Raw genomic sequence first — 25,463 nt, forward strand, 5'->3', positions numbered from 1 at the left:
TTTTTTTTTTAAAGACCTTTTATATTTTCTAATTATTTATCCTTTCTGGAGATTTTGTTCCTTTATGCAGGTTCCATTTGTTGTCATTTTCCTTCAGCATAAGAACTTCTAACATTTCTTTAGCAAAACTCTGAAGTGCTATAGGAAAGATGTTAGGGTTCAAAGCTGATGGCCAAGAAAGAATTCTTGAGACATCTTTGGTGCAAACAGGTGATTTTATTAAGGCACGGGGACAGGACCCATGGGTAGAAAGAGCTGCACCGGGGTCATGAAGAGTGGCCTGTTATATAATTTCAAGTTGGGAGGGGGTTAGGGATAGCGTATGTCTCAAAGGAATTTGGAAGCAAGGTTTCCAGGACCTTGAAGGGGCTACCTATTGTTAGGAAAAGATCGCTTATTACTGTCTAATAAAACCTTAGTCCTGAGACCCTTCGGATGTATATTGGTGGGCCATATCCTTGGCTTGCAGGGTGGGGGGGAGAGGTGATTGCTACCATGTATCTTGGGGGTTTTAGAGATAAAGGAAGTTTCCAAAAGAATTTTTATATGTTAAAGTAGGCTTACTGGATCTGGTGGGGTGGGGGTGTCGAACTAGGATTGCCTTTTGCCCTTGGCAAAGTGTCAACGTGGAGGCAGTTGAGTTCCTAGAGATTGTCAAGGACTTGTCAGTGGGCTGTAGGTAGTAAGGAAATTTAATAATTCTTCTGCCTTTGTTTCCCACAACGTGAGGGAGACCAATTCTTTTCACTTTTGTCTCTTTGAAAATGTCTTTATTTCGTCTTCATTTTTGAATGAAGATCTTCATTTCATCTTCATTTCCCTAGGTACAGAATTCTGGGTTGATATTTCTCTTTTTGGCACTTGAAAAATGATGTTCTCTTGTCTTCTGGCTTTCATTGTTTCTAGAGATAAATCAGGTATCCCTCCTATTGTACTTCCCTAGTATATAGTTAACTCTCTTTCACCTGGTTCCTTTTAACAGTTGCTCTCCCCGCCCCTCACCTCGCCGTTTTCAACAGTTTGGCTATGATAGACCTAGGTATGGGTTTCTTTTACTTATTCTGCCTGTAGTTCATTTGAGTACTTGGGTCTGTGAGTTGGTGTCTTTTGTCAGTTTTGGAAAATTGTTTAGTTTTGTTATTTGTTTATTTTTTAAAAAGATTTTGTCGGAGAGAGTGCACACTTGCCCAAGCGGGGGGAGCAGCAGGCAGAGGAAGAAGCAGGTTCCCTGCTAGGCAAGGAGCCTGATGTAGGACTCGATCCCAGGACCCTGTGATCAAGACTTGAGCCAGAGGTAGATGCTTAACTGACGGAGCCACCCACGTCACCTTGTTTTGTTTTTTAAAGATTTATCTATTTTAGAGAGAGAGAGAGAGAGAGAGCAGGAGGGGCAGAGGGAGAGAGGATCTCAAGCAGACTCTGGAATGAGCAGAGACCCTAACATGGGGCTCAGTCTTACAGCCCTGAGATCATGACCTGAGCTGAAACCAAGAGTTGGACACTTAACCAGCTGTGCCACCCAGACACCTTGGTTTTAGAAAATTTTTTCTATGATCTCTTCTTATACTTCTATCCGGTCAGCTTTCTGAACCTGTTCAGCTTAGCTGCCAGCGGCTCTTTGGACTGCTTGGACATTTTCTTTGCTCTCCAATACCACCTCAGGTTTTCTTTTCTTTTCTTTTCTTTTCTTTTCTTTCTTTCTTTCTCTAGACACAGAGAGCGAGAGATCACAAGTAGGCAGAGCTGCAGGCAGAGAGTGAGGGGGAAGCAGGCTCCCCGCTGAGCAGACAGCCTGATGCAGGGCTCATCCCAGGACCCTGAGATCATGACCTGAGACGAAGGCAGAGGCTTAACCCACTGAGCCACTCAGGCACCCCTCTCCTCAGTTTTTCTCTACTTCATGTTTGTGCCCTGTTTATTTGCCTTAGGGATACTATCTGCCTTGTACTCAGAATACATTGGAGGGGTTTATCTCATGCTTTTTGACTTGTCCTCCACCTTCAGAGCAGCTGCCTTGGATGTGATGGAGGCCTATATATTTTATGAGATACTCTCTTAGCTTTCCTGCCTTGCCCTCAGACTTTAGCTCTCTGTGATGACCTGTGGGAAGGAATTGGCAGGTGGGACTTATAGCTGGGCCTCCTCTGAATTCTAATCTGTTAATTGCAACCACATTCAGCTAATAAAAGTTGGTTATAAATTTGGTTGGTTTCTTCTCAATTCTGTTAGTGGAAATTTCCTTGCTTTGCCACTTTGCCAGGAATGAGAATAGCCATGGTCTCCTTTATGAAAGGCTTAATATTTTCTAGAATTTAGTTTATTTAGATTTCTTTGCATCTTTAGCTTTCCTGATGGGTTTTTCAAAAACTACAGTATTGTAGGTTATCTATCTTATCATGTTATATGGTGTGAGTAATGGTGTTTTGTAATTTTTCTGCATTCTAATCAGAAGTGGAAATCCTGAACTTTTCATTAAAATGATAAAACTTTAGAGCTGGAAGAGGCCATAGAAGTCATGTAGTTTAGCTACATCATTTTCCTGTTGAGGAAATGAGGCCTAGAAATGCTTTGATTATAAGCTAATTTAGCCATGGACCCTGGACTAGATGTCACATCTCCTTAACTCATTTTTTTTCCCTTTTAATATGGTTTTAGTGAAACCAGAGAGGAATTTTTCAGTAGTATGAAACTTCAGTGTGAATCTGATAGGAAACTTACACTTTTTTTTTTTTTTTTTAATCTTGTAAGCTTTGTTCAGCCTTGGAGAAAATGAGAAACAAAGGAAGAAGGATATTCCAGGAAAGTTATATGCTATTCTGATTCATTTTTTAAAAAAATTGGGTACTCACCAATAAAGCTTGTGGTTCTCCCTTTGATGAGAGTCCAGAAATATTTTGTATGGATGGCCTTGCATGTTGTGGCCTTCTTCATACCCTCACTAGGGTTAGCTGAAAAATGACAGCAGTTATATTTGGTGTGCAGTCTGGAAAGCAGTGGTGCTAAATGCCATAGAGCCTGCTAGGATGGACTGAAGAATAATCAGAATAATGTCGAGGTCTCACATATCTTCACGATACCTACTTGGTATCACATGGGCTAATGGGACTTTTTATAGAATCCTGCTTGTCTGCTAATCTAAGACACTATTTCAGTGGCATAATCCCTTCTTACTACCTCAACAGAATAAAACAGGAGCTATAACAAAGTTCAAGTTTTCTTTTTTTTCTTCAGTCTGAGTTAGTTGAAATCCTTGCTTTCTTCACATATTGACAAATCTATGTGTTTACCATACAGTGAAGCTCCTGGGGGGAATTCCTGGAAAGGAAAGTACCATATCTAGGAGTCATCACTGATATTCCCCCAGTAGGTCAAAGTGTGAGCAGATTCTGAGGAAGTTGAGGCTAGAGCTTGTTTTCTCCAGAATGTTTTACTATCAAATAAAATATGCTGTTTACATTAATTCAGTTAGTACAGTTTATAAAGTGCCTACTAAGCACCCAGGTACTATGCTCAGAAAGTATTACTAAAGCAACTGAGTTTCAAATCTTTTATTTATTTTTTAAAAAAAATTTACTTATCAGAGAGAGAAAGAGAGTAGAGGGAGGGCTGGAGGGAGAGAAACTCAAGCAGACTCCATGCTGAGTGTGGAGTCCAATGTGGGGCTTGATCCCATGACACCAAGATCACAGCCTGAGCTAAAATCAAGAGTCAGACACTAAACTGACTGAGCCACCCAGGCGCCCCTCAAACGTTTTATTTTATTTTTTAAAAGATTTTATTTGACAGAGAGAGGATAAGCGGGGAGAGCGGCAGGCAGAGGGAGAGGGAGAAGCAGGCTGTCTGCTGAGCAGGGAGCCTGATGCAGAACTCAGTCCCAAAACCCTGAGATCATGACCTGAGCCGAAGGCAGCCGCTTAGCTGACTGAGCGACCCAGGCATCCCTCAAACCTTTTATTTTAAAATAGAGTTACATACAACAAAGCGGAGGGAGGGGAAAGTGGTAAGGTGGTGCCCTGGGAAATGGTACCCTAGAAGAGCAGAGGCACCTGAAGAATAGAGATTAGACTAGACGAGGGAAGAATGGCCTAAGACAGGGAAGGAGAATAGTATTAGAAAAGAGAGGAGGAAGAAGTTAGTGGGACAGAGAGGAAGCAACTACAATGACCTAGGAGTTTGTGCTCCATGAGGTCAGGATGATTTTTTTGTTGTTGTTGTTTTAACCTATTTTGACCCCTGCTATACCTTTATGCCAAAAACAACATCTGGCATATGATAAACACTCAGCAAGGTTTTGTAGAGTAAAAATGGATGGATGGTAGAATTGAAGCTGTTTTAGTCAAAGCTGTTCAGAACATCTTGGTTTTCTGCTACTGAAACCATGTTGGGATTGCATTTTCCTACTCCCTTGAAGCAGATGTGACCATGTGATCTGCCTTGGTCAGTAAAAGGTGAGCAGAAGTGAAGTGTGTTTTGGATGGAAGCTTTAGAGCAGCGAAATATGCCCACTTCTTTGCAGCGGTCAGAGCTAGTAGTTACTTTGACAACTTGCATGACAGCTGTGTTGGACTTGTTGCATTAGCAAGACTTAAAACTTCTCTTGTAAGTCAGTAGATGTTGGGGGGGTTATTTGTTAACTCTACAATTTTCTAACCTATCCTGACTGCTACAGAAATTTATATTTTCATCTGGTTGGAATCCTCATATGGCCAAAGATACTTGAAGAAGGAGGCTGCCCACATGTCTCCTGTTTATATATATGCACCAGTGTTTCCTTAACATGAGTTAGGAGAGGAGTCTTAGAAATGAGGGCTTGGGCAGGAGAAAGATAAGAGAGGGGATGAAGGGTTATTATAATTATTTTAAAATTTCTAGCCATAAATATATAGAGAGGATTGTGTTTGTCTAATGTTTAATATACAGCAGTTTGAATCACATATCCCCCAATCTGGGCATACCACCGTAATAAGTGCTTGGAAACAAATGACCAGTGAAGTAAAAGACTTGTACGGGGCTTTCATAGATGATAGACTGAGAATTGGAAGGGTCCTTAAAGATTTTTTGACCAATTTATCTCATCTGTGGAGTTCTTTATATTCTAATACTGATACCCTAGAAGAAATAGCAACTAGAGATGAGCATCAAAATGAACATAATGGCTTTTTAAGATTTTATTTATTTGTCAGAAAGAGAGAGAGCACAAGCAGGCAGAGTAGCAGGCAGAGGCAGAGGGAGAAGTGGGTTCCCTGCTGAGCAAGGAGACCAGTGCTCATCCTGGGATCACTACCTGAGTTGAAGGCAGCTGCTTAGCTGACTGAGCCACCCAGGCATCCCACATACTGGCTTTTTAAACAGTCAAAGGCAAATGCAAGTCCCTAATGTTAACGTGTATTTAGGCAAAGGTTCAGACAATTTAAGAACAGAAGTTGGGAGTGGAAGAGTTTTTTGGGGAGTAGAAGAGTTTTTGGATACTTTGTTAGAAGCCAAGCAATCCTTTCTTTGACTTCCTAAGTTTGTTCTATTGCACACACTGGTTACTAGTAGCAGGCAAGGCCTTGTTAGACTTTGGTGTTTGAGTTTCAAGTCCCTCCTCTCACTCCAGATGACTAAGATCATTCGTTGACATTGTTTACACCATGAGCCTCCTTGAGGTCCATATCCTGAGAAGGATCTCTGATAACTATAAGGACTACCTTACATCAGGAACAAGGGCATTGTCAAGAATGCATCTGAACACGCAGTTAAACTGTAGCCTTTGGCCTTCTTTGCCCTAGAAATTTAGTAACTTCGGTGAGAGCTTGAGATACGATCTTAGGGAAGGATGAATTTGCTATAACAACACCTCTCTGTGCCAGGGTTAAGAGATAGTGCTATGTGAATTTAAGTAGAGCTCAACCTTGCCCTTCTCTCCAAAAGCAACTGGATTTTGGCTGAGTAGATGTGAGGCTGGCTGGATTCCATTTAACTCAAGTTACTCACTTGACCTGGGAGAAGAGCAAAATAGGCAAGAGCCATTGAGGAGGGGGGAGGTGGAGAGCTGTCAGTGCATGTGATCAGGCCCTATGACCCATGTCAACATTTAACCTGATAAGCGGCTGGGTGGAAGATGGAAGAGAAAACCAGGTAAGTAAGGTTTATGTTTAAGGCTCTCACCTCAAACTTGATTTGCACATCCAGACTCCTTTTCTGATATGCGGCCAAGTAGTTCTTAGATAAGAAGGGAAGGAAAACCCAGTTTCTTCAGAATGGAGAAACGGCGCGAAGTTACTGTCTTTTCTTTTGCATTTTATAACTTTACTGAATATACTTAGACTTGACTCAGAGTACCTGCATTTTTCTTGGCTTGGAGGTAGGCTCAGTGACAGAAAGCAGGTGGTGATTAAGGAAAGAAAGGAGTGCTTGAGGAGACCAGTGTGGCTAATGCAGTTTCAGGGAACTGCCTTATAAACGTAGGAAGCCCAGACTGTGCTACATAGAAAACTTTTACTTCCATTTTATGGTGGAAAGAAAGCCAAAGGGGAAAGCATAAAGCCAACTTGATTAGTTTTTAAAGATTTATTTATTGAGGACTTTAAGATTTATTTGTTGAGGTGGCTCATTTAGTTAAGCAACTGCCTTCCGCTCAGGTCATGATCCCAGAGTTCCAGGATAAAGTCCTGTGTTGGGCTCCCCGCTTGATGGGGGTCTACTTCTCCCTCTGACCTTCTCCCCTCTCATGCTCTCTCTCACTGTCTCTCAAATAAATAAATAAAATCTTAAAAAAAAAAAAGATTTCTTTATTGAGAGAAGATGCACTAGAGAAAGAGAGAGAGAGACGAGGGAGGGAGGGGCAGAGGGAGAGGGAAAGAGAATCCCAAGTAGACTCCCCGCTGTGCAGTGTGTGTCTCAGGGCTGAATCCCAGGACCCTGAGATCATGACCTCTGCCGATATCAAGAGTTGGGCACTTAACCGACTGAGCCCCCCAGGCACCCAAGCCAACTTTATTTTTATAAATCATTCCCTGTAATTCATTTTTTCCACCCCATTGTTAAAAGCAAAACATTGGCCCAGCTAATTAAAATTTAAGTAAGGATCCCTCTGCAAGCAACACAGTATCAGCGCTGAGGTTTGGAGGCAGAGAAACTGGATGCTGGGAAGGGTTATTTTAAGTTACTGTCTCATCTTAGTTACTGTTTTCCTCCCTTGAAGTGTGTGGAAGTGCAAAAGGAATATGGAGCCCCAGATCTTTCTTTGAACTTGTTTTAATGAAGTTAAATGTCAAAGATAATAGAGAAAGTGGTGGAAATGGGACATTTCTAGGTTGCTGATTCAAATGGAGTGTGCTTGACCAGTAATCTGCTGGTCCAGTTGAGTTGTATCTGCATACTTGAGTCTGGCCCAAGAATTCCATGATGGATGTGGGAAGTGGAAGGTAGTTGGACACCTCACAATCCAGTATCAGGGTGATAAGGAGGATCTTCATGGTCACTAAGCCTTTTTATGGCTTCCAGAGGCATATATTCTGATCTCCCTAATTAGGTCAAATCCCCCAGTGTGCAGGCTCTCAGCATCCTGTACCATTCCTTAGTACCACTTGTCCCTTTTGCCTGCCCCCCTTTTCTTCTTATTAGTTTATTATTGTTTATCCCCAGCCATATTGTAAACCCCATGAGGGCAGGGCACAAGTCTGTTTTTACTTACCATTTTATTCCCAGTACCTAGTATATTAACAGGTATATAACATTGTTAGCAACTACTTGCTGAATGGAGCATGACTGAATTGGAAACATTCACTGGATCCACTTCATCATACACCAGTGTAACATTGCCTTCAACTTACTGCTTAAGGTGGGCTTACTTTCCAAGCTCCTGGATGAAAACATGCTCCAGTAGCTTTTGGTCTAATGGTTATTGAAGGATTTTGAAGAATGGTGCAGAGCAATGAGGCATACCATTGGGCAAGCACTGCTATTGGTCTGCTCCACCCCCCACCCCCAACTTTTTATTGGCATAATTCTGACCTAGAGTTAAAGTTTGGTGATTAGTATTCCTTTATTTCTTAGAATGGTCTTGTATTTCTGAAAAGTCTGTTCAAGTCTTTCAATATAGTCATCACCTGAATCTTTAATGAGGACTCTGCAGTTCTCAGCCTAGGCACAAGTTCCTGCCTTCCCCAAGGTGGATTTTTACCTACCCTACCCCTGTTGAGTGCTGACCAGTCACAGAGATTTCTGAAAAAGTATTGTCATCCTTGTAGTTTTTGGTCTGTGATTCTTCTTGGTTTCACTGTAATTTAAAGAGAGCAGATGTGGGTAGAAGTCTTGAGTAGAGCTCTCATTCTCTTACCTCTCTCCAGTAATCTGGCTGCAGTTCCGTAATAGTGCTAATAGTCAAGTAATAGTGGTGTCCTTTTTAGCAAAGCTAAATTATTTGTGCTTGACTATGATTGCTCCACTAGTGAACTAGAAGCTTAAGAGAGTACTTAGAGATTTTAATGTTCTTATGTCAAGTCTGTAGAACTGACTTTAAAATGTACATTTATCAAAAACCTAAAAGTTGAGGTTTAAGGGATTGGTCACGGAAGGGCAAGAACAGAAAAGAGAAAGTATGCATGCGCGTGCATGTTTGTATGAACAAACATCTATTTCAGGTGGAGACTAGAAATGTAAGATCCCAGAAATACTGGAGACTTTAAAAAATACTGTTTTTAAAGGGACATTTGGTAGGCAACTGGAAACATCAAGGTGTATACAAATAGAAGAATTGGGAAGGGGAGACAGTATTCATTAAAATCCTTTAAAAGTCTGAAATATTTTTTTTTTTACACTTGATCTTAGCCAAAAGGCCGAGAAGCGATTGAAATATTTTTTTTAAGATTTTATTTATTTATTTGACAGACAGAGATCACAAGTAGGCAGAGAGGCAGGCAGAGAGAGGGGGGAAGCAGTCTCCCTGCTGAACAGAGACCCCGATGCGGTGCTCGATCTCAGGACCCCGAGATCATGACCTGAGCCGAAGGCAGAAGCTTAACCCACTGAGCCACCCAGGTGCCCCTGAAGTATTTTTTAATTCAAAAGTTTATTTGCAAAATTTAACTTTTAAATGTTTTATACAGACTGACAAAGTAGAGAATTTTAGGAGTCCTCTTGTGTTTTTTTTTCCTTGAATTAGTTTTTTTTTTTCCTTGAGAAGCAGACAAAAACTCGTAAACAGAAGAAACTGTCTGTTAGAGTAAAACAAAGAAAGCTTTTATGCTGTTAATGTCCTTTACAATGTTAAGCAGATACAAGAAGTGCTCATATTTATTAAAAGAACTCAATAGTAAATATCAATTTTTATTAAATAAAGCTGTAGCCAGGCCGAGTGGGTGGCTCATTTGGTTAAGTGTCTGACTTTTGATTTCAGCTCTCGCCATGATCTCAGGGTCCTGAGATTTAGCTCCACGCCTGACGTTAGGGGAGTCTGCTTGGGGTTCTCTCCTTCTGCCCCTCCCCACTTTCTCTCTTGTGGCGCCTGCATGTGCACTTTCTCTCTCTCATAAATCTTTTTAAAAAGCTGTTGCCTTAAGGATTTTGTATCTACTTAGTCTCTGAGTTATCAGTATCATCTGTTTCTCTGTCACATAGTTGTAATGGATGTGGATTTCTTGAAGTTGGAGATTTGTTCAGATTGTGGCAAGTAGCTGTTACCTTGTATTTTTCAGATTCTTGTATTTCCACATGTGAGTTATGTGGGAATATGTAGCAGGAAGAAAGTAAAGGCAGATTCCTTGTTGTATAAAAGCTTCACCCTTGTGAAAACAGCTGATGAGTTTGAGAGTCCTAGCAGTTCTCTTAAGCCAAACCTGAAGGTGATTGAAAGTTGTCACATAATTCAAGTTCAGGGTGGGCTGCTTTATTTCATGTCTTGGTAAACCGTTTCTCATTGCCTTTAAATGATTAACCCTTTGAATAAATGAATATTGCACCTGTCCCGCTTCCAATTTCTTCAGACCCAATCAGAATATAACACTATATATATACACACCTATACCAGTTTTTAGATTAAAAAACCAGCAACAAGAAGCCTTTCCATTTAAGGTTTAGGCTGTATTATTTGCTTATGGGCATGTACACTTAAATTAGTACTATGTTGACTACCTAGTTATTTCTTAGACATGAGGCACATACTCACCCTCTGGCTTTCATGTGCTAGCCCCTCTGTCCATAGCAGTTACTCCCACATAGCACCCCTGAGACCCACCCACTTTAGAGCTTTGCTCCCAGTACCACCTTACTAGAGGCATTCCCTAACCACTCTCCTGAGCTCTTTCTCTTTTATTTTTTTTACATCACTTTTTGCCATCTGATACTTGTTTTGCTTATTTGTCAGCCTGTCTTCTCACCCTATGATTTGATCTCTTCATATACATACTTCTGAGTTCTATGAGATTCTAATAATTTGTCATACTTCCACAATTTTTTCTTTAAATAACACATTAGGGGCGCCTGGGTGGCTCAGTGGGTTAGGCCTCTGCCTTCGGCTCAGGTTATGGTCTTGGGATCCTGGGATCGAGCCCGTGCTGGGCTCTCTGCTCGGCGGGGAACCTGCTTCCCCCCCCTCCTCTCTCTGCCTGCATTTCTGCCTACTTGTGATCTCTGTCTGTCAGATAAATAAATAAAATCTTTAAAAAAAAAAAAAAAAAACACACATTAAAGGGGCGCCTGGGTGGCTCAATTAGGCAACTGCCTTTGGCTCAGGTCATGATCCCAGAGTCTCAGGATTGAGTCCTGCATTGGGCTCTCAGCTCCACGGGGAGTCTGCTTCTCCCTCTGACCTTCTCCCCTCTCATGCTCTCTCTCACTCACACTCTCTCAAATGGATAAATAAAATCTTAAAAAAAAAAAAAAAAGAAAGAAAGAACACATTAAAGATGTAGTTGGAGCATACTGTGTAATCCCACCCTTATGGTAATTGCTTCCCTCATTCCTCAAAGCAATGTTATCATGAATTTGGTACTTAACAGCCAAATATGTTTTTAATACTTTTGCCACATTTATATATGCACTCATAAAATAACATCATACATGCTTACAAACCTGAAGTAAGTGGTTTTAGCATGTGCATTTTTTCCTTTTTTTTTTTTTTTAAGATTTTGTTTATTTGACAGGGAAAGACAGCAAGAGAGTGAACACAAGCTGGGGGAGTGGGAGAGAGAGAAGCAGGCTTCCCAGAGGAGCAGGGAACGGGGAGACCAATGCGGGGCTTGATCCCAGGACCCTGGGGTCATGACCTGAGCCAAAAGCAGCTGCTTAATGACTGAGCCGCCCAGGTGCCCCAGCATATACATTTCTATCTGCAGTTTGCCTTTTAAATTTATTGTATGGTGATTTCAACCATCTCTGTTCATTTTTACTATTATGTAATAGTGCACTCTATAAATAAAATTCATTTATCCTCAAATTGTTGAAAGCTTAGGCTTTTTTTTTTAATATTTTGCCGTTACAAAAAAAGTGGGCATTTGTATGTTCATTTACAAGTATTTCTCTAGACAGTGTTTTTTGGAGGAAAAATAGCCAAGTCATAGGTATGCTACTTATTTATGCATTTATTTATTCTAAATTGCTCTTTGCCATTCTTTTACTAATTTAAACTCACCAGTATTGTATGAAAGTTCTTGTTTTTCCACATTCCTCCTCAGACTTGATAGTAACAGACTCTTAAAAATGTTTTTTCTAATCTGAAATGTATCTTCTTGAGGTGGTTTGATTTTTCTGATTATTGATGAAGCCAGACACCTTTTCATTGGTTTATTCACTGTTTGAGTTCACTCTATTGTAAATTGAAGAGCATATGCTGTAAGTTTCTTATTTGTACTGATTTTTGTTCACTGTTTACTGGTGTAGTTAATAAGTAAACATGTTCTTTAAGGAAGTAACACATTGCAGTCTTATTATATGTATATATATATATATATATATATATTTTTTTTTTTTTTTTTTAAGAGAAATGGTAGTAATGTAGTACTGCTCAAATTCTAAAGAGTTCTGTAAAAATACTGTGAACCTTCCTTGCTTTGCTCTTTGGCCTTTAAGAAATGATACAACCCACTGACCATAAATACAAAGAATCTAATGTGGTGGGATCTAGAGTCTGAGCCTGGTACATGTGAATTGCTTATAGCATGGATAGCTATTTTTGATTGAGGGTCATCTTTCCATTTAGTAACTATAAATAAATAAGTTCTGTACCAGTAGTCATTTATAGCTAACTGCCCAATTTGTGTCATTTTACAAAGTTGAAGAGAAGAGTATTTAATATTTCCTGGTGGTGACTCTTTTCCTTCTTTTTTCTCATCCTCCAGGTTTTATCAGAGTAAGATGGACGGTAGCTTTGATTGTGATTGTGGTGAGCTGGAGCCACCTGATCACTAACAAAAGACATCTTCTGTTAACCAACAGCCGCCAGGGCTTCCTGTTGAAATAAACAGCAACAAAGGAAGAAAAGAGGCAAAACGGAAATAGTGCTTACCAGCACCTTAGAATGATGCTGCTCAGGACCAGTCCAACACTGAATGTATCTGCACTGTGAGGAGAATGTTCATAGAAGCCTGTTGTGTGCATATTTATTCACATTTTTGTTAAATGTTAAATCGTTTAGCACAGTAAATCTGAGTGCATAGTATGTCATTTCATTCCGTTTAAGTTTCTTGAGTGTTTTCTTTAAATGTCTGCAGAGTTGCTGCCCCTTTCTTGAACTATGAGTACTGCAATCTTTTTAATTCTCAGTATGAATAGAGCTTTTTGAGCTTTAAATCTAAGGGGAACTCAACGGGCCTGGTTGGCATATGCAATGAACATCAAGAAATCATCTTGTTGTGGAAGCAAAATTATTTTTCTTTTCCTTTTTTGAAAGATCTTTCCTTTTGATGTCAGTTTTCTTCCTTGTTTACACAAGTTCAACAATTCGAAAGGAAAAGGCAATAGTAAAGGTTTCAAAATGGCAGAGAAATTTGAAAGTCTCATGAACATTCATGGTTTTGATCTGGGCTCTAGGTATATGGACTTAAAACCATTGGGTTGTGGAGGCAATGGCTTGGTTTTTTCTGCTGTAGACAATGACTGTGACAAAAGAGTAGCCATCAAGAAAATTGTCCTTACTGATCCCCAGAGTGTCAAACATGCTCTACGTGAAATCAAAATTATTAGAAGACTTGACCATGATAACATTGTGAAAGTGTTTGAAATTCTTGGTCCTAGTGGAAGCCAGTTAACAGACGATGTAGGCTCTCTTACCGAACTGAACAGTGTCTACATTGTTCAGGAGTACATGGAGACAGACTTGGCTAATGTGCTGGAGCAGGGCCCTTTACTGGAAGAGCATGCCAGGCTTTTCATGTATCAGCTGCTACGTGGGCTCAAATATATTCACTCTGCAAACGTACTGCACAGAGATCTCAAACCAGCTAATCTTTTCATTAATACTGAAGACTTGGTGCTGAAGATAGGTGACTTTGGTCTTGCACGGATCATGGATCCCCATTATTCCCATAAGGTACGTGGAAAGCTAGGTGAGACAGACCTTTAAACTAATGGACATCATCAGGAAAGACTAGGTACTTGTATCTTCATAGTATATTGTGACAGGTTTTTATTGTTAATTGTATTGAACTTTATGTAGTATCTTTTTTTCTGATACAGATCTACTTTCATTCAGAATGTCCATATGTTTATAAAAGGAAGTTGGAGTGTGATCCTAATTACTTACAAATACCTAAAACTGTATGGTTATTTATTATAATTAAAACTGTCCCTTATTTAAAAGTGGAATATATTCTTATGTGTTTAGGGCAGAATTGTGGTCCTGTCTGAAGGTAAGAGAAGTTTCTATTTCAACTTCTAGGTCTTTTGTCCCTTTGAGTCTCTACTATTCTTTTAGGCCTTGTTTAGGCAAATTTAATTTTGTTTAGTATTAAAATTTGCATAAAGATAAAATGGAAGTAAGAATAGCTAAAAAGGGGGCGGTGCCTGGGTGGCTCAGTGGGTTAAAGCCTCTGCCTTCAGCTCGGGTCATGATCTCAGGGTCCTGGGATCGAGCTGCAGCTGCATCCGGGCTCTCTGCTCGGCGGGGAGCCTGCTTCCTCCTCTCTATCTCTCTGCCTGCCTCTCTGCCTACTTGTGATCTCTGTCTGTCAGATAAATAAATAAAATCTTAAAAAAAGAAAAAAGAATAGCTAAAAGGATTCATAGTAACTGTACTTTAGGTAACAATTTGCCTTCTTAGAAGAAGTTAATATTTTCTTTTTTTTTTTTAAAGATTTTATTTATTTATTTGACAGAGAGATCACAAGCAGGCAGAGAGGCAGGCAGAGAGAGAGGAGGAAGCAGGCTCCCCTAGAGAGCAGAGAGCCCGATGTGGGGCTCGATCCCAGGACTCTGAGATCATGACCTGAGCCGAAGGCAGCAGCTTAACCCACTGAGCCACCCAGGCGCCCCGTGAAGTTAATATTTTCTGAGCTGAACCTCAGTCTCTTAGTTTTCAAATGAAATTGTCTGTGGGACCCTGATGTTTATAATATTAAAATGGAGCTCCTTTGGTTATAAAGAACCTCTGGGAACTCCGTGCTAGCTTGGCTTCCCATAGCATACATCTAAACAAGCAGACCTTCTCATTCACATGTATCATCTCATATTAAGCATAATTTATTTTTTAAGAACTTGAATGTAGAAATTTAGTATTTAAAATGAAATGGACGACCACATCTTTTTTTTTTTTTAAGATTTTATTTATTTATATGACAGAGATCACAAGTAGGCAGAGAGGCAGGCAGAGAGAGAGGGAGAGGGGAAAGCAGGCTCCCTGCTGAGCAGGGAGTCCGATGAGGGGCTTGATCCCAGGACCCTGAGAACAAGGCAGAGGCTTTAACCCGCTGAACCACCCAGGCGCCCCCTCACCACATCTTTTTATGAAGATGGTGGATAGAACACTGAACTGAGAGTTAAACTATCTAAAATTGAGTTCCATTTCTACATCCAAATAAGGTATATGACCTTAGGCAGATTCCTTCATCTATCTACTTCTAGATATCTACATCTAATCTACCCCTCTAGATTAGAGTTGATATCTACCTTCATAATTTTTCAGGGTTGTTTTAAGGATGAAGTAAGGTCATATATGTATAACTACTTTTGTTAAATGCTTTATAAATGTGAAGTAATAAAACTGATTAGGAATGGGATACATAGTAGAGCCAGGTCCACTAGGTTGTCAGGAGATTGGCAGTGTTTTATACTTTACCTACCTGTCTTTACCTGTCCCTCATTGATTTAAAGCATCCCAGCTCCTTAAGTAACTTAAGACTTGAGTGAAAAATAGCTCCTCTTCTGAAACATGTTTGGAATTTGTGACATAGAATCAGCACTAAATTCTTATGGTATATTTTGGTCAGCAGACTTCATGTGAATATCCTCTTATAGATGATCAGTCCCAGGGGGAGTTTAACCTCCATTCAGCCTGAAAAGTACAAGAGCCTTGAAAATAGACATAGAAATCAACAGTATTGTTTTAGGATTTCACAGTACTTTTTTTTTTTTTTTTTTTTTTAAAGATCAGGGATTCTTTAATGAATCAAGTTTTATGTACTGTTCTTCAGCTAAAGTAAAAAATTAAAGTATGTTTTTGTTTCCTTTCCAGGGTCATCTTTCTGAAGGATTGGTTACTAAATGGTACAGGTCTCCACGTCTTTTACTTTCTCCTAATAATTATACTAAAGCCATTGATATGTGGGCTGCAGGCTGCATCTTTGCTGAAATGCTGACTGGTAAAACCCTCTTTGCAGGTTAGAAATTTTAAAATATATGGAAAAAAATTACCTCAAAGGAATAATTTTGCATGTATCTGTGAAGCAAGATATATATGATTTAACACAATTTACTATAGTCTGTGATACTGAAATGAAAAGATAAATGGTGTTTTTAATATTTAAAAAATTTTAAAAACTTACTAATATATTCAGTGATTGTTCACTCAAATTTAGTCAATTCTAGTGCTCTTTTATAATTATCTTATTTCTTAAACAAATTTTATATTTTGTGGATTCACAGTGCTCATTGGTAATCTGTTAAATGATACCTGAGTTGCATAATCCTGTCAGTATTTGTCACTCCTAGTGAAAATTTTTAGCTGTCATTGAAAATGTAATGATTCTTCATCCCCTGTCATCTGTGTTGCCTGAACTGCCATATCCTGTTGTCTCACTGCTGTGATCTTACAGAAACAACCAAACAAATAATTTTTTGCTGAGTTTGGTGCTATGAGGGAGCCCACAGAAGTGTAAGAGAGAGGATTTAGTCAAAATGGGAAGGGATGAATAACCCATGAATGAAAAAATATCAGGTGTTATAAAACATAGTATGAGTTTGTATAAAATTATTTAGTATAGATTATAGGAGCTATAAACTTAAGAGTGTTCATCATTGATGTCTGGAACAAAAGGCATAAAGAAGTCAAAAGATTTTCCGCTACTTAGGAATAGTGAAGAATTTTGGTGGGAGGAAGAGAGAAAAAAAAATGGTATTATATAAATGAGGGTATGAGCCTGAATCAGTGAGAAAAGTTTGATGAAAAAAATCATGTATGTGCATAAATTAGTGAGAAAAGTTGGATGAAAGGAAGGTGTCAAATAATGAACACATTTATGACTAGTTTAAAATAGGGCCAGAATACTTAGAAAGTAGACAGAGGAATTTCCATTTGGAAAACTAGGAAATAGTTTGGTACTGAAAATTTTTTTAGTTAGAGAAGAGACGATGGTAATTTAAGTCTTTTTCTCTCTTTTGACATTACTGTTTTTTAGAGTGGCCCTCCCACCACTTACATCAAAACACAGTGGCTTAAACAACAAACATTGATTATCTGTAAGTTCGAATGAGTCAGGAATTGGGAGGTGACTTAGCTAGGTGGGTCTAGTCAAGATGTTGGTTGGCTTTACTAGGGCAGAAAGACCCACTTCTAGATAGATTTTTTTTTTCTTTTTAAAGATTTTATTTCTTTCTTTGAGAGAGTGAGCAAGCACAAGCAGGGGCAGAGGGAGAAGCGAGCTCCCCATCAAGCCAGGAGCCAGGTGCGGGGGTGGATCCCAGGACTCTGAGATCATGACCTGAGCCGAAGGCAGGATGCTTAATGACTGAACCACCCAGGTGCCTACCCCCACCCCTTTTTTTTCATTTCTAGATAGCTTACTCATGTGACTTTTAGCAGGAGACCTCAGTTTATCACCATGCAGGCTTCTCTGTAAGATTGCTTGAGTGCCTTCATGATATTGTAATGAATAATGAATATGGGCTTCCCCCATAGCACTCTCCAAAAGAGAGCAAGGAGAAAGCTTTTGTATCTTTAAAAAAAAAAAAAATCCTATCAGTATGTAATTCACAGGCCAGACAGTTCACCCATTTAAAGTATACAATTGAGTCTTTTTAAGTATTTTCATAGGATTGTAGAACCATCTAATTTTAGGATAAATTTTTGTCGTCTCTCTCCCTTGCCCCGAGAAGGTACCCTGTAACCATTAGCAGTCACTTCCCATTTCCCCCTTCTTCTAGCTCCTGGCAACCACTAAACTGCTTTATGTTGCTATAGATTTGTTCTGGACATTTCATATAAATAAATCATATAACTTGTGGCTTTATGACTGGCATCTTTCACTTAGCATAGTACTTCAGAGGTTCATCCATATTATAACATGTATCAGTTAGTCGTCTTTTTATGGCCAGATAATTCCACTCTGTGTGTGTCATACTTCGTTTACCTATTCATCAGTTTATGGAAATTTGGATTTTTGTTCTTTTTAATGATGCTACTATGTACATTAGTGTACAGTTTTTGTATGGATGTATGTTTTCCATTCTCTTGGGTGTATATACACTTAAGAGTGGAATTACTGTGTCATAGATAACTCTGTTTAACTTTTTGAAGAAATGCCAGACCATTTTCCAAAGTAGTCATAACACTTTACATTCCCACCATCACTGTATGAGCGTTCCAATTTCTCCACATTCTCACCAACAATTATTTAAAGTGTAGTCTGTCTTATAGTTGTCTTTTTGAATATGAAGTAGTATCTCATGGTGGTTTGGTTTTGCATTTTTCTAATGACTGATAATACTGAGCATTGGCAATTTTTCTTTTTTGAAGAAATACTTAACCAGATCTGTTGCCTATTTTTATTTTTTTTCCATTGCCTATTTTTAAATTGAGTTGTTTATATTTTTTAATTGAGGTAAGAGTTCTTTACATATTATGGATACAAATCACCTACAGATATATGATTTGAATGTATTTTTTCCCATTCTGTGGGTTATCTTTTCACTTTCTTGTTGGTGTCTTTTGAAGCACAAAAGATTTTAATTCTCATGAAATCCAATGACCCCTAAGAACTTTATCGTTTTAGCTTTTAAATTAGGTCTGTGATCCATTTTGAGGTAGTTTTTGTGTGTGAGGTAGGGCTCCAACGTTATTCTTTCACATGTGGATATCCAGTTATGCCGGCACCATTTGTTGAAAAGGTTATTCTTTCTCCATTGAATTGTTTTGACCTTAAATGCAAAATACCTTTTTGTGACCTAGACTGAAAAGTGACACTGTCATTTCAGCTTTATTTTATACAGAAGTGAGTCACCTAAGTATACCTCACATTCAGGGGGAAGGGAATTGAATTCCACTTTTTTTTTTTTTTTTTAAAGATTTTATTTATTTATTTGACAGAAATCACAAGTAGGCAGAGAGACGGGCAGAGAGAGAGGAGGTAGCAGGTTCTGTGCTGAGCAGAGAGCCCGATGCGGGGCTGGATACCAGGACCTTGAGATCATGACCTGAGCCGAAGGCAGAGGCTTTAACCCACTGAGCCACCGAGGCATCCCTGAATTCCACTTTTTGAAGGGAATAGGGCCAAAGAATTTGTGGACTTTTTTTTAATGTACGGTGCACACCCCGCTTGGGACTTGAACTCACGACCCTGAGATCAAGAGTCACATGCTCTACCAGTTGAGTCAGTCAGGCACCACACATTTATTTTCTTTTTATTTGTTTAAGGAGGTTCCATGCCCAGTGCCTGACGTGAGGCTTGAACTCATGATCCTGAGACATTTAATTAAAAAAAGGGGGGGGGGTATTTATTTATTTATTTATTTGAAAGAAAGCGAGAATACAAGCAGAGGGAAGAGGCGGAGGCAGAAGTAGGCTCCCTGTGGAGCAAGGAGCCCCATGCGGGACTTGATCCCAGGACCCTGGGTTCATGACTTGAGGCAAAGACAGACGCTTAACTGATTGAGCCACCCAGGCATCCCTGGGTGGACATAATTTTAATGCTACCACAATAATGAATATTTTATCAGGAAAACTAATTTGTTTAAAATTGTTAGGTCATGCTCTAAGTTATTTGAAATGGGGTCAAAACTTAGTGCTGTTCTAATTATATAATAGGTACTTAATGTATTTTTAAATGTTCGTTCAGCACATTTAGAATTGTTCAAGTATAGCACTAAAAATAATTGGATTAAGAAACATCTAAATAACATAATTTTGATCTTAAACCCATGTAAACTTTTAACAGTTAATGGGAATTGTTTCGGAAATGATTTGAAAGATCCAGTTTTAGTTTACTGCTTTCTTGTAAAGGGAGATTTGTGAACCATTCAGTAAAAGCAGCATGATGGAGATCTGTGTATTAGGTGCAGGTTCCAAATGCACAGCGCAATAAAAGGCATGGACTGAGATGTCTAATAGCGTCTCAAATTTAACCTATCCAAAATTGAACTCCTGATATTTCTCCCTCGTATTTTCTTTTTCTGCTGTCTTCTTCATCTTAGTAAACCAGATCCCCTTTTTAGTTGCTGAGTCAAAAATCTTGGCTTCATCCTCCACTTCTGTCAGTACAGATTCTATGGGCTCTTCCTTTGAAATATGAATAGACTCTAACTGCTTGTTATTATCTTTCTCACTACCCGCCTCCCCACAGTTCAGTCAACCATTATGTTTCTCCTGGTCTAATGCAGGATTTAACTGCTTTTTCTGCTTTAATATTTGCTGTCTGTAGCCTGTTTACCACATGGCAGCCATAGGAGTTCTCTGAAAACATAAATCAGAACATGCCATTTTTCTGCTTGAAACTCTGTAGTGTCTCCCTATCAAAATCAGGATAAAGCAAACCCTTTATGTTCTGGTATCACTTCATTTCTTAGACACACCCCTCCCCCTCCACCACTCTGTTTCAGCTACACTTAACTGCTGTTTCTTAAACACACCAAGCCCACTCTCCTCTGAGCCTTTTCACCTTTTCCCATCTTCCTGGAACTCCCTCCTGTGAATGCATGGTGTGTTCCCCAACTTCCTCTATTTTTAGCTTCTCCTGAGGCCTTACTTGGTCATCCTGTATTAATTAGCAATCCTACTCATAAAGTGCCCTTTATCCTCCCTGCTTACTCAATTTTTCTTCATAGTGTTTGTCACCATTTGACATAAATGTTGACAGAGTTATTATCTGTCTTCTTCCACTGGATTATAAGCTCCACAAAGGCAGGGACTTGGTCTCTTTTGCCTCACAGTTGTACTTTAAAGTGCCTTGCTCACTGTAGATACTGAAGAAAAATTTAGAGGTGCAATGAATTCTAGAAATCTGTGGAAAAGCAAACTGAATTTTTAGTCACTATTTAGCTTAATGTTCCCCCTGTTATTTCTTTAACAGTGGTTCTGAAATGCTACCTGAGCCTGACCCGTAACTATAAAACTTCCTGTAGTGCAAATCTAGTCCAGCCCTCCATTTTACTGATGAGGAAATGAAGTCATTACCATGCTAAGTATTCCCAGAGGTATAGCCAGTTAATTAGTGGTATAGCCAAGACTAGAATCCATGTCTCTTGAATCCCACTTCATTGCTTTTTTCACTACTTTATGATACCTTAATATGAGGCTAAACTTAAAGGGTCAATTTCTTAGGGAAACAAAGCAGCCAAAAGTAAGTATGTCCGTGAGCAGACACAGATGCACTTTTTGAGTAGATTGATATTCAGAGCGAAGAAATCTGCTGGTTAAGGATTCATTTAGTCATTTTCCTCCCAGTGGTCATTACAGTATTTAAGTTAGTTTCCTACAGCTTTAGAATGTCTGTTGCCAAATAAGTAAACCTTGAGGAATGTGTTTGTTTATATTTGTTGTTTATTTAATCTCAGGTGCACATGAACTTGAACAGATGCAGCTGATTTTAGAATCTATTCCTGTTGTACATGAGGAAGATCGTCAGGAGCTTCTCAGCGTAATTCCAGTTTACATTAGAAATGACATGACTGAGCCACACAAACCTTTAACTCAGCTGCTTCCAGGAATTAGTCGAGAAGGTATTGTTACTCAAGGGTAACCATCATGTGATGGGGGTGGGTGTGTGTGTGCACGGGCACATGGACACAAGCAGGATCTGTGTATACCAAATCATCTTTAGACACTATACCTTATCTAAAACTTCAGCTCTTTCCCCTTTTTATCTGGCTCTTAGGCAGGACTTTGTGGGTTTGTTACTCTGATTTTTCAGGTTACATAAAGTGTATCCCTCTCCTGGTTCTAACTCCATCAACTTTACAGCTTACACCTCTGATAACTATCTACCGTAGGCAAACATCTAGAGTCACTGTCCCTCACTAAGCTAAAATGGAGTTTTGTGAGGGTTATATGATAAGTAAGTGTGGCTATGAACATGAATGTGATTTAGGTATGAAAAAGTAAATTGAGTTGGGGAAAGCAAAGACTTCAGGGCAAGGAAGAGATGGAGGAAAGAGCAAAAACTCTGTATGAGCAAACACATTACATAAGAGTTTGTAGATCGTGTTGGGAACATTAGGTGTTAAATGTGAGAGTTTGTGCAAGCTTGGAAGGGATAGAAACTTGAAGAAAATCAAACCTTTGACCACTAAAGCAAATAATTTTGTGTCTCAGAGTGATAGGTCTTTAGGATTTGTTGCTATATATAATACACAAAAGTCTTTAACTGTTGTAGTAGTTACCTGCCATAAGATAAAATTTTTTTTTAAGATTTTATTTATTTATTTGACAGAGAGCCAGAACACAAGCAGAGGGAGCAGCAAGCAGAGGGAGAGGGAGAAGCAGGCTCCCCCTGAGCAGGGAGCCCAATGTGGGATTAGGACCTGAGCTGAAGGCAGCTAGCTACTTAACCAACTGAGCCACCCAAGCATCCCAATTGTTCTTTTTTAAGATTTTACTTTTAAGTAATCTCTGTACCCAGTGCAGGACTTGAATTCACAACCCTGAGATCAGGTTTTGCGTGCTCTACCAGCTGAGCCCGCCAGGCACCCGGGATAACATATTTTTAAGGAAGAGGGTTAGACATGAGAAACGTCTTTCTTAAAAGTTGATTGTGTCTTATAGCTTTAAGAATTGTATTAAGATGCATCAGTGTCAGGATTGTATAGTTCTTTATGAATCAACAAGTTGGGAAGGTATAGTTTTCTAAGTATCTTAAGGTTTGTCTGAATTATATACCCCTTATTCATAACACCCACTCTGATCATTATATGTGGTTCAGGATATTGTGTATCAAAGTGTTTTAAAATTTCAAGTGTTTGGGAACATCTGGGTGGCTTAGTGGGTTGTGTCCAACCAACTCTTGATCTCAGTTCAGGTCTTAATCTCAGGGTTGGTTGTGTGCCCCCCCCCCCCCCCCTGTTAGGCTCTGTGCTGGGCGTGGAGCCTACTTAAAAATTTAACTGAATAGGGGCGCCTGGGTGGCTCAGTGGGTTAAGCCTCAGCCTTCGGCTCAGGTCATGATCCCAGGGTCCTGGGATTGAGCCCCTTGGCGGGGAGCCTGCTTCCCCCCTTCTCTGCCTGCCTCTCTGCATACTTGTGATCTCTGTCTGTCAAATTAAAAAAAAAACAAAAAACCATAAAATAAAGGAGCAAGTGTTTTGAGAAATAGGCACTGGATGGCAAAATCGTGACTTTTTTTGTTTTCTCAAATGTGCTTTAAACTCCTATAATAAATGCCTAAGTAAAAAGGAAACCAGCTGTATTTAATTTCAGCAGGTTTTGTAGGCTTCCTTTTCAGTATTATACATTCCTATCTGGCCTTTAAGTCTATCTTCTCAATCCGATTCCAGGGCTGGTTATCTTGCTCCTGACCTTGGAGCCCCTGTGATGACATCCTTGTTCATAACTGAACAGTAGTCGCATAGCATTTGACTGTGCCTCAGAATCATCTGTGGAAGCTTTCTAAAAATGCAGGCTATTAGGTCAGAATTCAAAAGGGGGGTGGGGAGCAGAGCGTGTGTCTTATTTTACTTTATTAATTAATTAATTAATTAATTAATTAATTTATTTATTTTAGATTTATTTGAGAGAGAGAGCACATGCATGTGAGCAGGGGGGAGGGGCAAGGGAGTGGGGGGAACTCCTCCTCCCGGAGCTGAGCGAAGAGCCTAGCACATAGGGCTCCATCCCATGACCCCGAGATCATGACATGAGCCGAAACGAAGAGTCAGATGCTCAAACAGAATGAGCCACCCAGGCGCCCCACCTGTGTATTTTTAAAACCCGCTACAGGTTTGGCTCTGCTCAGCCAGGTTAAGGGATAGGAATAAACTTGATTGCCTTTGGCGTCATTGTCGCTGTTGCTATGTCTTATTAAAAGAAGCAAGCTAGTAATGTAGGACATGCTGTTGCAGCATTTGCAGTGTAGCCAAATTTGAATCTTCGTTTTCCCTGCCCTCATTAGGGTTGGGATTATGTCTTAGCTGTGAACCAACTTGACTATTTGGCTGATGGCTGAAATTATTCATAATGCATTGACTGCATGTCTCTTATAATGGGTTAATTAACCGTCAGGCAAAGATCATAAGTGGCAGAGCTGTGCTCACATACAAGTGCAATGCAGAGTTTTTCAAGTTCCTGAAACTAAAGATTTACTATGTAGATACATTCTACACCAGTTTTTTCTTGATTAATATTGGAGTTTTACTCTTGGGCAGAGCATATTCTGAGGCATTGGGGACTTAGTAAGAATAATACATGTTCTTTTCTCACATGTTCATGATCTTCAGAGAGTAAAAAAACAAGATTAAGTACATATGATTTAAAACATTAAGATAATTAGGAACCCTAGTGGTCTTTTGTCTTTAGATGAAATATCCTTTTTCATTTTCCTCTATACTTAGCTCTCATCCTCCCTTTTGCTGTAGTTTACCATGCATTTCTGTATCTTCGCATACTACAACACCATCATAGGCATAGATTGATTTCCTTTAGAGCAGTGCTGTCCAATAGAACTTTCAGCAGTTACGGAAATAGTTTACATGTGCATATGCTGCATGCACTTGGGAGCTCAGCTTAGGGGCTAGTTTCTTTCTTAACCTCTTCCTGCTGCCTACAGTTCCCAAATGCTAGGGATTTTAGAGTATATTCCTCTTGTGTAGTTGGATACATATTTCCTTTCCCTCTGAGAATGGTGATTGTGCTGGGTAAGCCCTTTATAGCTCTGTGCTTTAGAGTCTCTCTTGCCTTGAGACACAAGGGCCCTGGGCTCATTAAGATGGACTCTTGCAAGAGAACCAAGAATAGCTTGATGTATTGTGAAATGACTTCCTAGATTAGGGTAATATAAGTGGGGGGTGATATAGAAAACAAAGTCCTTAGCCCCAGGCCACTGAAGGGTATGAGTAGCAATGAGCTTTAGGTTTTTTAGTCATTATTGGAATGATTTGAGGATTGAATAAGATAATGTATATGAAAGCACTTCGTAAAATAAAAAGGCTATAAGAAATCAGCTGTTGTTTACATTAATAAGAAATTGGGAATTAAGAATAGTGTCCTTTCTAGAGTATAGCTTAATTTTAGAGAAAAGGATTATCTTTTCCTTTGAGACAGAGGTAAGGATAAGAAGATATATGACAGGCCAGTAGTGAAGAAGTAGGTATTAGGATAAATGTGCAGTAGATTTAGATATGATAAAGATTGAGAGCATAACGAGATGGTGTGGAACATTGCTGAGCAATAGCAAAGGCAAAATTGCAATCCTACAATATGAATTTTTCGTGAGCTCTCTGTGTGTGGGGGGGGGTGTGGTTTTTGCATTGAACTTTTCATCAGTGCTGTATGACTAGGCACAGGGAAAGTAGATGGGGGAAGCGATTCACAGTTAAGGATTGGTATACAAGTGTGTGGTTGTATAAAGGCAGCCTTCAGGCTGGTGACAGATAATGGTTCAGGGTGGGTTAGGAGCTTATGAGCTAAGTTAGTGGGAAGAATTGGGTGTGTGGTAGGTAACTCTTCCAAAGCCCTAAAGTGATCAAGTGCATTTGTGTGTGATGTTGGAGTGTGATTGTTGTGAAACAGAGATAAACAAATTAGTACAACAGCTAGTCAGTGAGATAAGGGAAGGAAAGGGGAAAGGATTTTTTATGAAGCACTAGACACTATGCTTTACATTTAATTTTTATACTTTATATCTTTC

The 25,463-nt window shown here is 39.4% G+C and overlaps 1 protein-coding gene across 3 annotated transcripts in view; it reads left to right on the forward strand.

Annotated features, from left to right (window-relative positions):
• The window catches only part of LOC111140068 (mitogen-activated protein kinase 6), a 39,644-nt gene that overhangs the window by 8,924 nt on the left and 5,257 nt on the right, over window positions 1-25,463 (forward strand). For all 3 annotated transcript variants that reach the window (XM_022492465.1, XM_022492453.1, XM_022492462.1), the window contains exons 2-4: window positions 12,321-13,510; window positions 15,650-15,794; window positions 21,181-21,345. In XM_022492465.1, coding sequence (XP_022348173.1) covers window positions 12,956-13,510; window positions 15,650-15,794; window positions 21,181-21,345 — 865 coding nt within the window. In that variant the 5' untranslated portion in view covers window positions 12,321-12,955. The remainder of the gene's footprint in view (window positions 1-12,320; window positions 13,511-15,649; window positions 15,795-21,180; window positions 21,346-25,463) is intronic.

The sequence above is a fragment of the Enhydra lutris genome, unplaced genomic scaffold, assembly GCF_002288905.1.
Source record: "Enhydra lutris kenyoni isolate GAN:26980312 unplaced genomic scaffold, ASM228890v2 scaffoldscaffold4, whole genome shotgun sequence".
NCBI classification, from domain to species: domain Eukaryota; kingdom Metazoa; phylum Chordata; class Mammalia; order Carnivora; family Mustelidae; genus Enhydra; species Enhydra lutris.